The sequence below is a fragment of the Dipodomys merriami genome, unplaced genomic scaffold (assembly GCF_024711535.1).
Source record: "Dipodomys merriami isolate MVZ:Mamm:240054 unplaced genomic scaffold, mDipMer1.0.p SCAF_5, whole genome shotgun sequence".
Classification (NCBI taxonomy): Eukaryota; Metazoa; Chordata; class Mammalia; order Rodentia; family Heteromyidae; genus Dipodomys; species Dipodomys merriami.
In genome coordinates, this window is record NW_027206068.1 from 9,750,204 (window position 1) to 9,766,964 (window position 16,761).

The 16,761-nt window shown below is 33.8% G+C and overlaps 1 protein-coding gene across 1 annotated transcript in view; it reads left to right on the top strand.

Moving 5' to 3' along the window:
• Skap2 (src kinase associated phosphoprotein 2) overlaps positions 1 to 16,761 on the top strand; it is a 177,291-nt gene that overhangs the window by 7,756 nt on the left and 152,774 nt on the right. The window contains exons 2-4 of the mRNA XM_069996054.1: positions 2,251 to 2,356; positions 2,949 to 2,974; positions 13,479 to 13,586. Coding sequence (XP_069852155.1) covers positions 2,251 to 2,356; positions 2,949 to 2,974; positions 13,479 to 13,586 — 240 coding nt within the window. The remainder of the gene's footprint in view (positions 1 to 2,250; positions 2,357 to 2,948; positions 2,975 to 13,478; positions 13,587 to 16,761) is intronic.

A 16,761-nucleotide genomic window follows, 5' to 3' on the forward strand; every position in this document is an offset into this window, starting at 1 on the left:
ACCAAAAGAGGCTGTAGATGTTAAGAAATAACTTAGATGTCAAAATCTTAACCTTCCAAGCCTGTGGCCAACCAATAAACTAAGATCATTGTAGGGACCGCTTCCTGTTAACACAATTCTTACTCATCGCAAAAACAAAACAAAACAAAACAACCCCCACTCCACCCTAGCTAAGCAGCTCCTACTCAAAAAAGTCAGAGTTTAATTAATCCCATTAATTGACTTAAGCCCTTTTCTGGGAAAAGCTTGGGAATAAGTATATTAAAACTACTACTCTAAAAGCATAGATCTTTTTCCTTACCCCGTCTCCGAAGTGAATCTCTCTGTTCCTTAAGAAATACTGAAATCCTTTCTGCAGCCCCGAATTTCCTCGTAAGCAGAGGCTTCGGTGAGTATTTACAGAACATTTTGGTGAGATTTTAGGAAATATTACGTAGAGCATTGCAGGCTCTTCTCCCCCCCACTCCCGTGGGTTTTTTCTTTTTAATAGAAATAAAATGACCGTTTAAAGAAGTAACTCAGGCTGTAATTCCGCTTGTTATGGCTTCTGGAGATAGGAAATAGATTGTTTAAACTTGGATTATAGTGGAAACGTAAAATAGGAAGACGAATTAAAGATGAACATTGAGTGAAAATAACATTAAGCAGACCACTCACAAGTCGTGGTGTCAGTGACTCTTGTATGCATGCAGGATGGCTGGAAGAAACCGAAGGGGTAGAAGTCCTTCCTTCTCCGTTTTTAAAAAAATAAAGAACAGAAGAATACCTACAGCTCCCAGAAAAACCAGACTGACTTTTCTATTTCAGCTTCTGTGTGAACGTTCAAAATGACTTGCTCCCTGCGTACAAGCTTCTTCATGTTTCATGATTTTGAACTCATTGAGAAATTTGGGTTTAATTTGATTGGTTTTGGATTTATGTCTTTTCCTATTCAAAATATAGGTAACTCAAGGAAAGAGAAGCCAGCATATTTTGCTTTCATCTTATTTTAATACTTTTAACATCTTAGTTGTTAATGGACTTTAAACCAGAGGCTATTAAAAATATTTGAAGATTTAATTTTAAGACTTTCCTTTTCACAGTGACTTAGCGAACAATTATCTCTACACATTAATTCTGAACGTATAACAGTTTAACCAACTTTGCTCCTGGCTCACAATACTTGTGTAATCAAGTATTTAAAATAAATTACAAACATTCAATCCTACATATTATATGCTAACTGATTATAAATACCATAGACAATTATGCTACTTTTCATTACATGTGATATTATATTTTAATCAGAGTAAGTTGAGAGACAAAATAAATAAGAAGGTGAAATATATGTACCTTTTTCAATATGAAATCTGGATGGTTTGTAGCCATTCCTACTTAAACATATTTCAGTGGGGGTCCTCCTCATTAGATATTTTCAAGTGAGTACTGAAATCCTGAAAACGAAATTAATGTTGCCTAATATTTTACACACAGTAAGAATTGAGCAATTATAAAAGTCAAACCAGCAAGGAGAGAGAAACACAGAAAAATTTAGGAGTTTACTAAAATGTTGCAAAGGAGACTATGGGGAGATATTTGATGCCATAGAAATCTCATTTCCTAGATACTTTTTAAATAGTAGAAGAATGTTTTTCTGCTTTTTTATTTAAAAGATTCTCCAGGTGATTAATTGTAAGACAGAGGTTATAACTTGTCATCTTTCTGATTTGAGGGTGGCCACAGCAGGTAGGGGCAGATCACAGGAGCCAGGTGTGAAAAAGGTTTATTATTTTCACTTAAAGCATAAAACATTCCATATACCTGGTAGTGGGAAAACAGACCTTTGCCTATTTTGAGAAAATAATTGTGAATGACTTGTTCATATAGGAACTTAGAGAATACCATAAAATGAAAATTACAGTAACATGGATAAAAGCTTCCTGCTTGCTTTTATATAAGAGAAATTATTTTATGGGGCACCATAGTTTATTAATAAAACTTGCGTGCTTCTTCCTGGCTTAATGATGCCAAACATCCAAATAGCTTTTGCTGTGCTCAGCATTAAGTAGAGCATACAAATTTTATTAGCTAAGTGGTGAACTGATTTGTCAGGCTTAGTATTTGAAGCATACTTCAATTTTGGATTGATAAATAACTATAACAAATTGTATAGATATTAACATTTATGTGTAGAAACAATCATTGTCCTATTTGTCTTCACAAAAGTGATTCTTATAATTTGTATCCCTTTCCTTATATTTCATGGTTTAGATGTTGAAACATTTGTAGTAGACATCCTGAAAGGGGAAAATTTATCCAAGAAAGGAAAGGAAAGGAGAGAATCTCTTATTAAGAAGATAAAAGAAGTAAAGTCCACGTAAGTCACTTGCAATCTACTACTAATTTCTTGGAAGCAACTTTGCAATTAATGTTTTAATAAAGAATTGATTATCATGGAGCTAATTTTTTGTTATTTTTATTATTGGTGCTAAGTATTTTAAAGGATAAAATATGTATTCCACTATAACAGCTTTAAAACAAACATGGTAATCATAATACTTCTGGTGAAGGTTCTTGATCATGCATTGTTAAGCATTCTAATAAAATCCAATTGTTAATTTGAATATCTGAGAGTGTATTTGGTTTAAATGATAAGACATAGGTAGACTGACGATTTTAATATAAATGTGAGAATACCCTCAGACACAAGAAAAAGAAAATCCTTTTAATTGTTACTTCATTAAATGAATAAATATAAAACTTCATGGATATGGAAGATAGACCCTCATTTTACTACTTAGATCTTTAAAAATAATTTTATTATAACTTCACAAGCCTTTAGAATTGTCACTATGGGCAGGAAACACTTTGTTCTCTACATATATGTTTATATTTGGACTATGGCAACTAATGAATCATTTTTATTTTTTACCTCATTTTAAGAAAAAATGTTTTTTTTTATTTTGCAGGTATCTTCAGGAATATCAAGACAAAGGTAAATTTCAAACTTGAATTCTTTTTCCTCTTTGGAGATTTTCAGTAGCATAATCTGACACATTCTGAAATGTTATAGAGTAAACATTTAAATTTCCATATTGTATATTTAGACTTTCAAGATGAGTGTGCTAGCTCCCCCTGCTGAGAAAAAAAAATAAAGAGCATATCCAAAATCTACTCAGTTTGTGGTGCAGAAATCTTAGTCTTTTAACATTCTTAGGTTTTTTTGTTTCTTATAGGACATTGTAGCAGAAATTTGTTAGGACATGTGCAGTTACACATGGCTCAATTTGGTGAATCAGAGGTTAGCTACCACCTAATGCTCTTTAACAGTGTTCACATTGCTTTATAGAGTGATAGCATGGGAAGGCCTGTGGCTGGCTATTCAACCCGTCATGTTTTTGATAGATGCTATAAAAACAGTACCAAACTTTGCTTACGCATGTGAATAAAATCTTTTTCAGATCTTTGCAATTTCTCTCTCTCCTTTCCTTTCTCTCTTACTGTATCTTTGCGTCTCTGTCTCCTCTGTGTCTCTGTGTCTCATATCTTTCTACCTCTTTTGGCAGTATTAGGTGTGAATTCAATGCTTTGTACTTGCTAGGCAGGTACTCTACTGCCTGAGCCATGTCCCTAAATATTTTTTTGCTATTTATGTATGTATGTGTGTGTGTATGTATGTATGTATGTATGTATGTATGCTGCTCCTGGGGCTTCAACTCAGGGCCTGGATGCTGTCCTGGAACTTTTTTTTCTCAAGGCTAGCTCTCCACCACTTGAGCCACAGCTCTATCTCTGGCTTTTCTTGGTTTATTAAAGGTAAGAGTCTCCTGGACATTTCTACCTAGGCTTGATTCGAACTGGCATCCTTCAGTCTCAGCCTCCTGAGCAGCGAGGATTACAGGCATGAGCTACTGGCACCCAGCTTGCTCTGGTTATTTTTGAGATAAGAGTATCACTTTTCCTGTCCTGGACCATTCTTCTATGTATGTTTCCTATCATAGCTGGGATGACAGGTGGTACTACCACACCCAGCTTTTTCTGTTGTGATGAGGATTACTGAACTCTTTTGCCCAGGCTGCCTTACAACAGTGATCCTCCCAATCTCAGCCTCCCATTTAGGTGGGATGACAGGCAAACTACCATGCCCTGCTATTGGTTGAGATGGGGGTTGAACTTTCTGTCTAGGCTGGCTTGGAACTGGGGTCTTCCTGATCTTAGCTTCCTATGCCTAGTTTCTGGTGGCTCTTTTGATATAAATAAATGTGTGGCTTAGACAATTTTAGAAGTAGGAAATCAGTTTCATGTTTTTGAAATATGTGATAGTTCCGGTGAACTGATTATCTTTCTTTAGATTTGAGAGACAGTTGCTTTGAGTATGAAAACCAGACCAGGAAAAGTAGGAGTAGTTCCTCCGATTGCATGTCTCAGTTTTAGGGAAACTGGGTATGTCTTTTATTTGCCATGCTGGTAATGGTCATGGCTTATAGCTTGTGCATGCTGGTATGCGGGTTATAATATGATGCCATCTAACCTAGAGAGCTAGATTCTGATCTGACAGGGATTAGCAGGTCCTACAGTGTAATTCATATTTGAGCCAACTGACAAGTGAGAGGGTAATGACAGTTCCAATAAAGCAAATACTTACCCAGACAAACTGAAATCAGTTAAAAGGGAGTCATGGCTCCTTTTCACATTAAATTGTTGAGATCACGGTGATTAAGAGGATGAGGGTTATTTTTTCCATATTAAGATTTTAATATGGTTAGCGATAAGAGCAGGAGAGTGCCTCTTCCCTCTGAGTACTCACTGTTTTGTGCTCTACAGTGACACTTAAAGCATGGGCTAATCCTGTTGCATTTTGCTTTGTTAATGTATAAATGAACATAAGCAATTTAATTATGGCTTGTATGGAGTATACTATTTATGAATATTATATGTTAGATTCTGCCTTTTCTTAAAAGGCATGTATTAAAGCAATGATGATTCAACTCTCATTGAGGCTTAATTATTGGTACATTAAGTATTTTCAGGCTAGGAAGGCATGATAATATGAAGTCATTGTGTAATTGCATATGACTCAGTGTAGGAGCTTTTCCTTTGGGATTCTGTTTTAGAACTTGTTCAGGTGTGTGGATATTAAAATTACATAACTGAGATACATTCTTTGTCTCCAAAGAGAATGATTGTTTAAATGGTATTTGATAGAAGTTGAAAAATGAGCCTAGAATAAGAGTTCAAATAATGTGGAATTTAGAGATTCCCCATCATCATTTTTCTCTGAAGAAGTCATTTGCAGTTCAATACTACTGTATTGAGTTAAGTAATCACCAAGAGTGCCTGATCAAAAAGTAAGCTGATGGGTAAATGAGATATATACCTGGGAGACAATATGAGAAGCTGAATAATTGTATGCCATTGTACCTTCAAAGTACATTTAGCTTTGTTCTAAAAAGACTGGTTATAGCTTTTTAGAAGTAGTAAAGAATATAGACTTGATAGTTGCCCAATAAATACTTGGGATACATTTCTTTTTCAGAGCAAAGATTTATTTTCAGATCTCTATATTGAATAAATTCAACCTATGTTTGGATAGTACATCCCCCCTACATTTTCCTGTAGGGGCTTTGGATTGTTATTAGGGAGCCCTTGGAAGAATTTCATGTTTTTCTCCATCTGTCTCTGTCTCTCAATCTCTCTCTCTCGTCAATATAGGGTTACAGCAAAGCGAAAAGAGATGTTTTCTCCTTTTTTCAAATTTATTTATTTTTAACCTTTTTTTTTTGCCTCTGTTTGCTTTATATATTTTCAAAGTGACAGATATATGCCAGTCTAAAACTATTGTTGGGAGAAAAAAGGACCACATAGACAACTTTTTAAAATTTAAATTATTATTATTTTTTTTTGCCAGTCATGGGGCCTGAACTCTGGGCCTGGGCGCTGTCCCTCAGCTCTTCACTCAAGGCTAGCACTCTACCACTTCAGCCACAGCGCCACTTCCGGCTTTTTCTGCTTATGTGGTACTAAGGAATCGAATCTAGAACCTCATGCATGCAAGGCAAGCACTCTGCCACTGAGCCACCTTCCCAGCCCCTTTATTTTTTGTCAGTCATGGATCTTGAACTCTGGGCCTGGGCACTATCCTTGAGCTTTTTAGTTCAAGGCAGCACTCTCCCACTTGAGCTACTGGGCCACTTCCAGTTTTCTGGCAGTTTATTGGAGATAAGAGTCTCATGGATGTTTCCTGCCTGGGCTGGCTTTGAACCGTCATCCTCAGATCTCAGCCTCCTGAGTAACTAGGATTACAGATTTGAGCACCAGTGTCTGGTGACAATTCTTAAATAAGATAAATGAATTGAGATTTACTAAATTCTAATGAATCAGTCATTAATCTAATGTATACAGATGTCTGTAATCTCACCTAAATTCCTCCTAATTCCTTCTCATTAAATAAATCCTGAGATTTAGTAATAGAGAACTTGAGGTATTTCAGTTTTAATAATTAGTTGAATTGATGTTATTGTGGAAACACTAAGATCTTAGAAGATTTTAGTTTTATTTCCTTTTTTTGTGTGGGAGTAGTTTATGATGACAGGAACTTGTTTTATTACTATGGCACCATCATATTTAAGATTGTCCACTAAGCTAATTTTCTACTTTTTATTTATATTCATTTGTAAATGAGACTGCTGTTTTAAAACTTCACTTTTAATTTCTTTTTCCCTCTGAGTAGCACTGGAGTTTCAATTTAGGTCCTCTTGCTGCTCTATAGCTAGAACCATGCCCTGGACTTTTTTCTTTAATTATTAATTTTTTTGTATAGGGTCACTTGCTTTTTCTAGGGGCTGGCCTTGGGCCAGGATTGTCTCAATCATCTTGGAAGCAATGAGATTGCAGGTGTGAATCACCATGCTTGGACTTCATTTAAAAAAATTTACTGAGGTTCCCTATCTCTCCTCAGATCTCATCTCTCCTCAGATCGCTTATTTATCATTGAAGAGGTCTGACAAGTTGGAATTGTAGAGTAATAATGAGTTGTCTTTTGAAATTCCCTAATTTTACTTGAATTTAGGGAAGTTATGAATCCAGTCAAGGTAATATATTGTGTTTCCTTCGAAATATTGCCTCTTTTATCTACAGTAGAAATTTCCACTTACATCCTTCAATGATTGTGCAAGAGAGAACAATTTTCTAACCCTCATTGCAACGCAGCCAAATACTATATAATGTCCTCCTGAAATAGGCTCCATGCACTAGAATTTACTGTGCAATTATTTTTAAGTTGTTCTGTCACATGACAAGGTATAAGTCTCTTACATGTAACTTGAGGTAATTTTTTTGCAATAAGCATACATTACTATTTAAAGATTTATTGAGCATTAACTGGAATTTTCTAATTCATAATATGTATATGATAAAAAGTTTTACTTATACTTTAGTTGTATATTGACCTATATTAGTCTTGTTTCATTTCAGTGGTGATTTAGGTGTGATTTCTGATAGAATAAGGTAGAAATAAGCTAATGTGAAAATACTCATGACATAACAGTAAATGTTTAGTTAATAGCATCTTTTCCCCAATTAAATTCATTTGTGAAGACTTAAGTTAGTCTTGGTTCAGAAATTCAGTTTTTAAATAATTTTTAGGTAGTCATAAATTACTAAAAGAAAAGAATGCATAGTAAATGAGAAATATTTCAAAAGCATGGTTTTCCAAATTTGTAGAGTACTAGTATCTACTTTATTTTTACTTATTCATTTTAGGTGGGGCCTCAGTATATAGCCCAGCCTGACCTCATTTTCTCTCTGTAGATCAAGCTGGCCGATTACAGGTGTACACTATCACACCAGCTTATAGTTCTTTTTTTTTTTTTTTTTTTTTGGGTCTGGTCGTGGGGCCTGAACTCTGGGCCCGGGCGCTGTTCCTCTGCTCTTCAGCTCAAGGCTAGCACTGTACCACTTGAGCCATAGCGCCACTTCCGGCTTATTTCTTTTGCTTATGTGGTGCTGAGGAATCGAACCCAGGGCCTCAGGCATGCAAGGCAAGCGCTCTACCACTGAGCCACCTTCCCAGCCCCAGCTACAGTTCTTAAATGAGAATATATATTTAGATGTTATAGCTAAACAGTTTTTACTTTTTCCTTTAAAATCCTTTGCCTCTAATTGTAAAATCATTTAATACATTTGCCCTTAAAATGCCATTGATATTTGAAGAAATAATATAAGAATAAAAGAAATGCTGGGTGCCAGTGGCTCATGCCTGCAATTCTAGCTACTCATGAGGCTGAGATTTGAGGATTGCAGTTCAAAGCCAGGTCAGGCAGGAAAGTCCATGAGACTCTTCTTTTTTTTTTTTTTTTGGTTGGTTATGGACTCTGCACTCTGGGCCTGGGTGTTGGCCCTCAGCTCTTCAGCTCAAGGCTAGCACTCTACCACTTGAGCCACAGAGCCACTTCTGTTTTTTTTTTTTTTTTTCTGCTTATGTGGTGCTCAGGAATCGGACCCAGGGCCTCATGCATGCAAGGCAAGCGCTCTACCACTGAGCCACCTTCCCAGCCCCTCCATGAGACTCTTATCTCCAATAAACCATTCAGAAAACTGGAAGTCATGCTGTTGCTTATGTGGTAGAGCACTAGCCTTGAGCTGAAGAACTGAGGGACAGTGCCCAGGCCCAGAGTTCAAGCCCCACAACCAACAACAAAAAAGAATAAAAGAGATAATACATTTATAAGAAATATTATTTAAGTTTTATAAATGGACTAAACAACTTAAAAAAAATGGTACTTTAAACATGAAGAAATGCATTTCAGTTTGTCCTAGAGGACTCATAAGCATAGTTTAGTCTTAAGCATAGAAGTTTAGTGAATGCTTCATTTCCTTTCCTTTACTCACCCTACCATAGTGTTTCCCCCTTCACCCACTGGAAATTTAGCCTTGAAATAAAATCTGAGTGAATGAAACTCACAAAATTTTACTTCCACTATCCATTTTCACCTCTACCCTGTACTAGTGTATTAAGCATGTTCATGATTCTGGAGCCTGCAGTGATAATTTTCAGTGAAATACTTAAGAAATGGTGTCCTTTTTAAAAGCCTTAGTTTGGTGTAAGAAGGTATCTCTGCTATTTGCATGCCATAAATTAGCCTCCTATTATAAAAAAATTATTAGGACACTTACTTTTCAGTGACCCATATCCCTCAAAGTTTTAAGAATTAAATTTTCCTTAAGAAATTACAAATCAGATATATATATATATATATATATATATATATCCATCTAAATTTTGTTACTTGAGAAATGCAATTTTACAAGTAAACTGAGTAGAGAATTAAAAAAATTAATTTGTTTTTCTTTGGAGTAATTTCTTCCAAGTTTGTCTTTTATGCTCTGTATTTTATTTTTATTTTTATTATTTATTTATTTGTCGGTCGTGGGGCCTGAACTCTGGGTCTGGGCACTGTCCCTCAGTTCTTCAGCTAGCCCTCTACCACTTGAGCCACAGCGCCACTTCCAGCTTTTTCTGCTTACGTGATGCTGTGAAATCCAACCCAGGGCCTCATGCATGCAAGGCAAGCACTCTACCACTGAGCCCCCTTCCCAGCTCTTTATTTTTATTTTTAAACAATAACTGTACATATTTTTGGATACAGTGTGATATTTTAATGTGTGTATAAATGTGTTCCAAGTTTCAGGTATAGTATTAATCCTTAACTGTATGTTTAAGACAGGATTGCCTGCCTGCTTTCTTTCTTGCCTTCCTTGTCTGTCTTTCTTGTCTGTCTCTCCTTCCTTCCTTCCTTCCTTCCTTCTCCCTCTCCCTCTCTTTCTCCCTCTCCCTCTCCATCTCCCTCTCCCTCCTGTCTCCCCTCTCCTCCTCCCCCCTTCCTTTCCTTTCTTTTGGTGCAGTTCTGAGGTTTGAACTCAGGGCCTAGGTGCTGTCCCTGAGCTTCTTTTGCTCAAAGCTAACTATGACTTTAGCCATAGCTCCACTGACAGATTGTATTTGACAAACTAAGCAGTGATTTGGATAATCACCTCAGTGTTGGTGGGCATTGTGGCCATTCATTTTGCTATAGGGCTGCATGTGAACTCATTGAGGAAAATGTTAATTGGTAATAAGCCATATTAAAAAAAAAGACTAATAGTGATTTGAACCCAGCCATAATAAATTTAAAAGATAGGAGAGAAATATGCTACTGTGGTGTGATTGAGTCTGGATTTTGCTGTGATAATTCTAAGTTGTCACTGGAATTGTAGGGAGGGAGGCCTTGGATCAGTGTCTTTTAGACTGTTACTTTGTATTGTTAATTAAACTTTTGAAAGTTGTGGGATAAATCAAATGCTTTTCTAGGGAAACAAGAAACAGTATTAATGAGCAACAACCCTATAATTACCCTTGTGAGTACATAACAGGGACACATTCATGTCTTTTCTTTGCGCAATAACTTTTACAAAGAAGTATTTTTAAACTGATCATTAATTTTATTACCCCAGAAATGAGATGCAAAATTTATGCTGTTGTCATTGGCACAGGCTCAAGGCACCACTGACATTATGTGTGATTGCAGTAGAATGGCTGCCAACTAATGATTCTGTAGACATTTCATTTGAGTGTGCTTTTCTTTTCGATGTCTGATTAGTCTGTAATGCTTTCAATTATGTCTGTAAATTGTGTTGGATACGTTTACCTGATATTCATTGTTGATTTGATTTGGAATTCAGTTTTTTATTACATCAACACAAGTTGAACATTTTCCTTTTAATTTATAGAACTCTTTGCAGGTATAGCTACAAACAGTCCCCGGGGAGGAAAAGTGCTTTGCACTACTCAACAGCGACCCCTGGGTTAACTAAAGCTCCCTAGAAGCAGCAGCATCAAGGAGGGGTGGGGGTGGGGGGTAAGGGAAGCTGGGGGTGGGGAGAGAAGGATGTATCATTCTTGGAAGGAACAGTAAGATGAAGATCACAGGGTTGGGGGAAGGAATGTGTTCTTTCAACTTAATGCTTATGATAAAAAGAGAATAGCACTCTAAAAATACCATATAGATTTTTAAAAAATTTTCCAAGTGAATTAATGGAAATCTAGGGGTGGGAGGAGCAAGGAGGAAAGTACTTAATACTTACAATATTTATAAAAGTAATACTTATTAAATATATAGATTGAACATTTTATACTAACTTCAATTTTAAATATTGGGAAACTGAAGACAATTTTACTTTAATATATAATCTGAAAAATGCTACAAAAGTTCTGAAAATGACCAATGTATGAAATAAATATTCTTACAGAACATATTATTGACTTTATGGCTTTAATTCTTTTGCTGTATATAATATATATGTCAAATACAGATGAGCATGTGTGTATGTGTGTATATGCACATACATAAACACAAAATGTATTATGGATATTATCAGATAATAAACTACTTGTGATTTTCAAAACTTCAGAAATTTTAATTTATTACTTCAGAAATTTTAATTTATTATTTCTTTCTACATACAATATAAGATATTTAAGCCTGAACATTAACATTTTTTTCAAAAAATTTTCCATATATTTTAAAGCTTAAAAAATAGTTGTAAAAAATAGTTGTAACAACATACATAATATGTTATGTGCTAAATTCTGGTAATGTATTTGTATATTGTAATTTTTTTTATTCAGCAAGATTTATTTTTAGAGTGTGATAGGAAATACTTTTTAGGAAATTTATAGCATCATAATTTTTCCTTCATTAAGAAAAGAATAGTATTCTAGCACCTAAGAGTAACTGGGAATTTTGTGACCTTTGCTACTGCACATTCATAACATGTTCAAAATATTTCAGTAGCACATTCCTTCTTATCTTTGAAATCAGGGTGTTGTTTTCTTCATAAGAGAAATATTGTAAGGGATCATTGAATGTTCTGAAAAATACTTGGAACATTCCTAGAGAAAGATGAAGTCTGAAGAATCTGTTGTGTTTGTGTGTATTTCTTGGAGTTTTAATTCCAGTGAACCAGTAAATGATGATTTAGCCTAACTAGCCAGGAATCACAAAGAATACAACCCTTTAGTGGTCAGTATTCTCCCTTGACTTCATGAAAGATGTCACTATTTTTAACTTTTTTGTTATTGTTTTTGGATAATGATGATGATTGCTCATGAGCTAGCAAATTATAGGGAAATAAAATGAATGTGTAATTTTAAAATTATTTTGATAATGTTATCTTGGGAAAACTATAGTTCCTTTTACCAAAAAATATTGTGAAAAATGGAGTGATAGCAAATGGGAGTCAGAAAATATAGACATCCTTTTGGAATGCTAGAAGCTTTAAAGTGTATATGCCAAGGAACTATGAGGCAAAAGCAACACTTTTGGTAGTGGGAATTTTCACCATGCCTTTTGAGTAATCCCTATTGGGGCTAGATTTTTCTTCAAGTTGATAACAGGTAACTTAAGTTGTTAGCAGATAATTGATACTGTATTAAACACATATTTTTCTTTGTTCTTGAATCAATGTGAAAAGTAAGTGCTTGTGTATAACTGGTCTAGCAAATAGCTGATTAGGTATTTTTTATTGTTGTTGTTTTTTTAAATCTCTGATCCAAGTTATTGTATGTGGGAAAATGTCAAAATGAAATCTTTTTAAAAATTATCAAAACAAAAGAAAAAGGTTATGAAAGAGGGATAAAGAGATTTTTTTTCTTTCCTAGAGCTACATGATAAAAGTCCAGACTACAAGATCTTATCATAGGGATTAAATAAGCCAAAACAAACAGACAGCAAACAAATAAACCTGGGACTGGAAATCAAGTAGGGAACTGGCCAGAGCATTAAAAAAAAAAAAATCCAGTAATTGAAAACTATGAGTATTTGTAAACCATCTTGTTTGAATTTAAAAAGATTATATTAGTTTTAAAGGAATTTCCCATAGATGATTATTATTCTAGCAAGTATAGTTAAAAAACAATTGATTCGGATGTAATCTAGTAGCTTTTAATGAAAATGAAAATGTGTTCATATGATTTCAAATATTGAATTTCTCATAATTCTAAAAATGTTTAAAAATTGAATTACTTAAATTATTTTCTTTTTTCATACTTTCTATTTCTTGGCTTTTGTTTGCTTGATTTGTATATGTTTATTATTTTATCATGTTCCTATTTTTTGAATTTCTCATGTAGACAAATATGTTAGACTTTATTCTTTTCTGTCACAAGTAAGCAGTTTTCTACTGACCTTGAAAAACCATATATATTTACATTATGATGGATAAACTAAAGTAGGATCTGATTTTACCTGGTTTACAATCTTTTCTTTATTTTTGGGTGACAGTGACCAAATTTAATGGTAGAACTTACTGCTCCTGACAATCTGATTTTACTGAATTCACAATGTTTTCTGTACTGTTGTGTGACAGTGACTGAATTTAATGGTAGAAACTTACTGCTTCTGACAAATTAATATTATTTCAAATGGACAAATCATAAAAGGCATTTCTCTGATTCTTTGTAGGTGACATAGAAGAAGGGGAAGAATATGAAGATCCTTTTACTGGGGCTCCAGACACTATTTCCTTAGCCTCAGAGCGGTATGATAAGGATGATGATGCCCCTTCTGATGGTATGTGATGTTTTCCCATATAATATATCTCTGAACCCTTTCATGCAAAGTAATGCTATATGCCCAGAGAATGGTCTTACCAGAAGGCCCCAGACAGAGTCTTTGGTTAACTCACTTTTACCAGAACCTTTGAAGGAACAGAAGAGCTCTCTCTAGTGGTCCTAATTGAGGTTTCCCTAAGTATGTAGTAACTTCTTTTTATGTGAAATTTTCTTTGCTAGAATTTTTAAGAGCATGCTTACACCATGATATGAAAATTATTAATAAGTTTGTTGGTTAATCTAATATCAGATTCTTGCTTAATTTTATTGTGCTTCATAACTGCTTATTGTATTATTTATTTTATAAATAATGAAAAAGGTTTTTCGTTTTATTTTTTTCTGAAAAATTTATACAAAATGAGTTCATAAAATATTAAATTAATTATTCCTACATTGTCTTCTCATATTGAGACATTTTTATCAAATGCTTCTTTTATACACATTTTCATTCTTTCGATTGTGATTTAAAAATGCTCTCTATGTCAGAATAGAGTGTTTTGTATTAATCAAATTAGTAATAAAGTTGACTATGTTTATCTTAGTAATTTCTTAAAATTCCTGATTATTGCCAAAGTTAGGAAACTTGTTTTAATTATATAGATGCATTTTCTGTTACAGTCAGTTAAGTGCATTTGCACTATAGAAGCCTTATAAGGGTGATGTGAAGTTGTAAATTAAGAATATGTATCGATAAATTATCCATACATATTAATTTGAAGCACTCAAAGTTTCACTAAGACATAGAAGTGAGTAATGCCTTCTGCCACTATATGATGATCAAGCTGTGTAGTTCTATCTCTAAATACAATTGCTGAATGAAAATGTGCTTCCTGCAACAGAGCACTCCACACTTTATGTTACCCAGATTATTCCCTTTGGAAACATAAATTGCTTTTATGAGGTATAAAATTATGTCTATTGCAGAACAGGGATAAGTCAAGTACATGCATAAGTGATAAACATTCTAACCACTGATTCAGAACAAAATAATCTTTTCTTTTTATATCTAGAACTTTATACAATGTGTAGCAATAATAATCATATCCATTTTATATTGAATTTTACACTTAATTTTTATTTTTAAAGGAGGAATATTTTCACATGATTCCCTTGTATTTTTTACAAAGACTTCTATTTCTCTTCATGCACACTTATCATACCAAACAGAGTTATTTTTCTAACCTCATGTTCAAAAGCACTTCTGCTAGAGAGTATTTTGTAATTGAAGAAATATTATTTTCAGGTAAAACAATGGATTATTCGAGTTGCACTATTTTTAGATACATTACAATTTTATGCTTTGTTTTTCTGTAAAATATTGGTAAATGTGAATCAGTGTGTATACTCATATAGAAACAGAGTATTTATACTCAAGAGAATTAACATACATATAGGAAGTATTCACAGAATAGATACACTGAGTTTCTCAAAATGGCCTAAATATTTTCATGTAAAGTTGGTATTATGTTCAGTATAAAATATTTCAACTTAAGTATCCATAGTATATGAGAGCCAGAAATCCTCTTAATTACTATAGTGAATTTATAGGATTATTGTGTTACTTTTTCTGAGTAAATAATGTTTTCTTAATCATATGTAATACATTTAAGTCGTGACAAAAATTGTTAAAAGATTGCATTATCAATATTAATTGACATATTTAAGTATAATCTTAATTAAATATCAGTGCTAAATATCATTGTATATTTATTAATGTTTAATCTTTAAGTAGATTAGAAATTTAACTTTTAGTATTATTCATTTTTGACACATAAAATGATTTTAAAATAGTTTTACATTTAATTATTAGTAGAGGTTAATTTTCAAACTACCACTTGGACTTTTAATTTCCACTCTAGAATATCATCTCATTGCAGATTTTTTCCCTGGAACTTTGACTTTTGTCTATGTTCTCTTTTGTTGAATAAGATTTCCTCTCTTATGTGACTTCAATCTAATGAGGTATTAATTATAAAAAAAGATAACACATTTAACAATGTATAACCAATTTAGCACAGGTCACTGAAAGGCCTTTTGTCAGATCAGATTGTTATTTTGTCCTTTTGACTTTTACCTTATGGTAGGCACTAACAAAGTATCTGAACTTTGATGGATTATAAACTCTAAGCATGATATGTATTTTTCATAATGCTAATGTAATTTTCAAGGTACTGGAAAGGTCAAACCTGCACATCTCTATGTGCATTCTAAGTCTGTCTTTCCTTTTAATATTTCTTTTTCTCTGTTTCCCTGGTTCAAAAGTTCACTCAGTTCCCAAATGGCCACCTAATTTTCCAGTTATTCCCTCAAGCCATATGTGTTTTGGTTTCTTTATGGTTTATTAGGTACTGTAGGAAAGTAGCATAAGTTATATCTTCTAATGAAATTCAAGCACACTTCAGTGATGCTTCGACTTGATTGCTGGTAGCAATTAAATCACAGCCAAAGAGAATAATGCATAATCTCACAAGGTCCAGACACCCTATAGAAATTGAATGGGGATGATAGCAGAAAGCAAAAACAAAATATCCAAACTCTGCCAGACATGTTGTTTCCTGCCTGCTTTTTTTTTTATTGGCCAACTGCCTGATTGATAGCAAAATCATAACTTGCTGCATGCTAACAGGCAGAGTTCACTTGTAGGTTATTGTGAGCTGATAAAGGGTTAGATGGAGTTTTGATTTTCGCATTGGACCTTGGTACACCAGATTAATGGAATTTCAATGAGAGACTAGAGTGGCCACAGCTTTGTCAGAGAAACAGATGGAGATTCTATAGTCATGTCTACTCATTAATACTCGTTGCCTGAAAGGTATTCTGCTTTTCTATACAAAAAGAGTTGATATAATTGATTTTTGAGTAGTATAGTGAAAAAAAAGCGTTTTATTGATGACTAGAAGTGTAACATGAATAATGACAGATTTTTTGTGTAGTTTGTAACATAAAATAATTATACTTTGTAATTTTTTCCCTCTCTCTTTGGAAACACTTATTTTTAGAGGAGAAGCGTATTTTTGAGACCAATAGAGAAAGAAAGAATGTCACATTAAATTACCTTTTAGGAAAAAGAACCAGAATCTATATTGGATGTATAAATGATAGTATGGCTGTTGCCAGAGTTTTATTTTGATAAG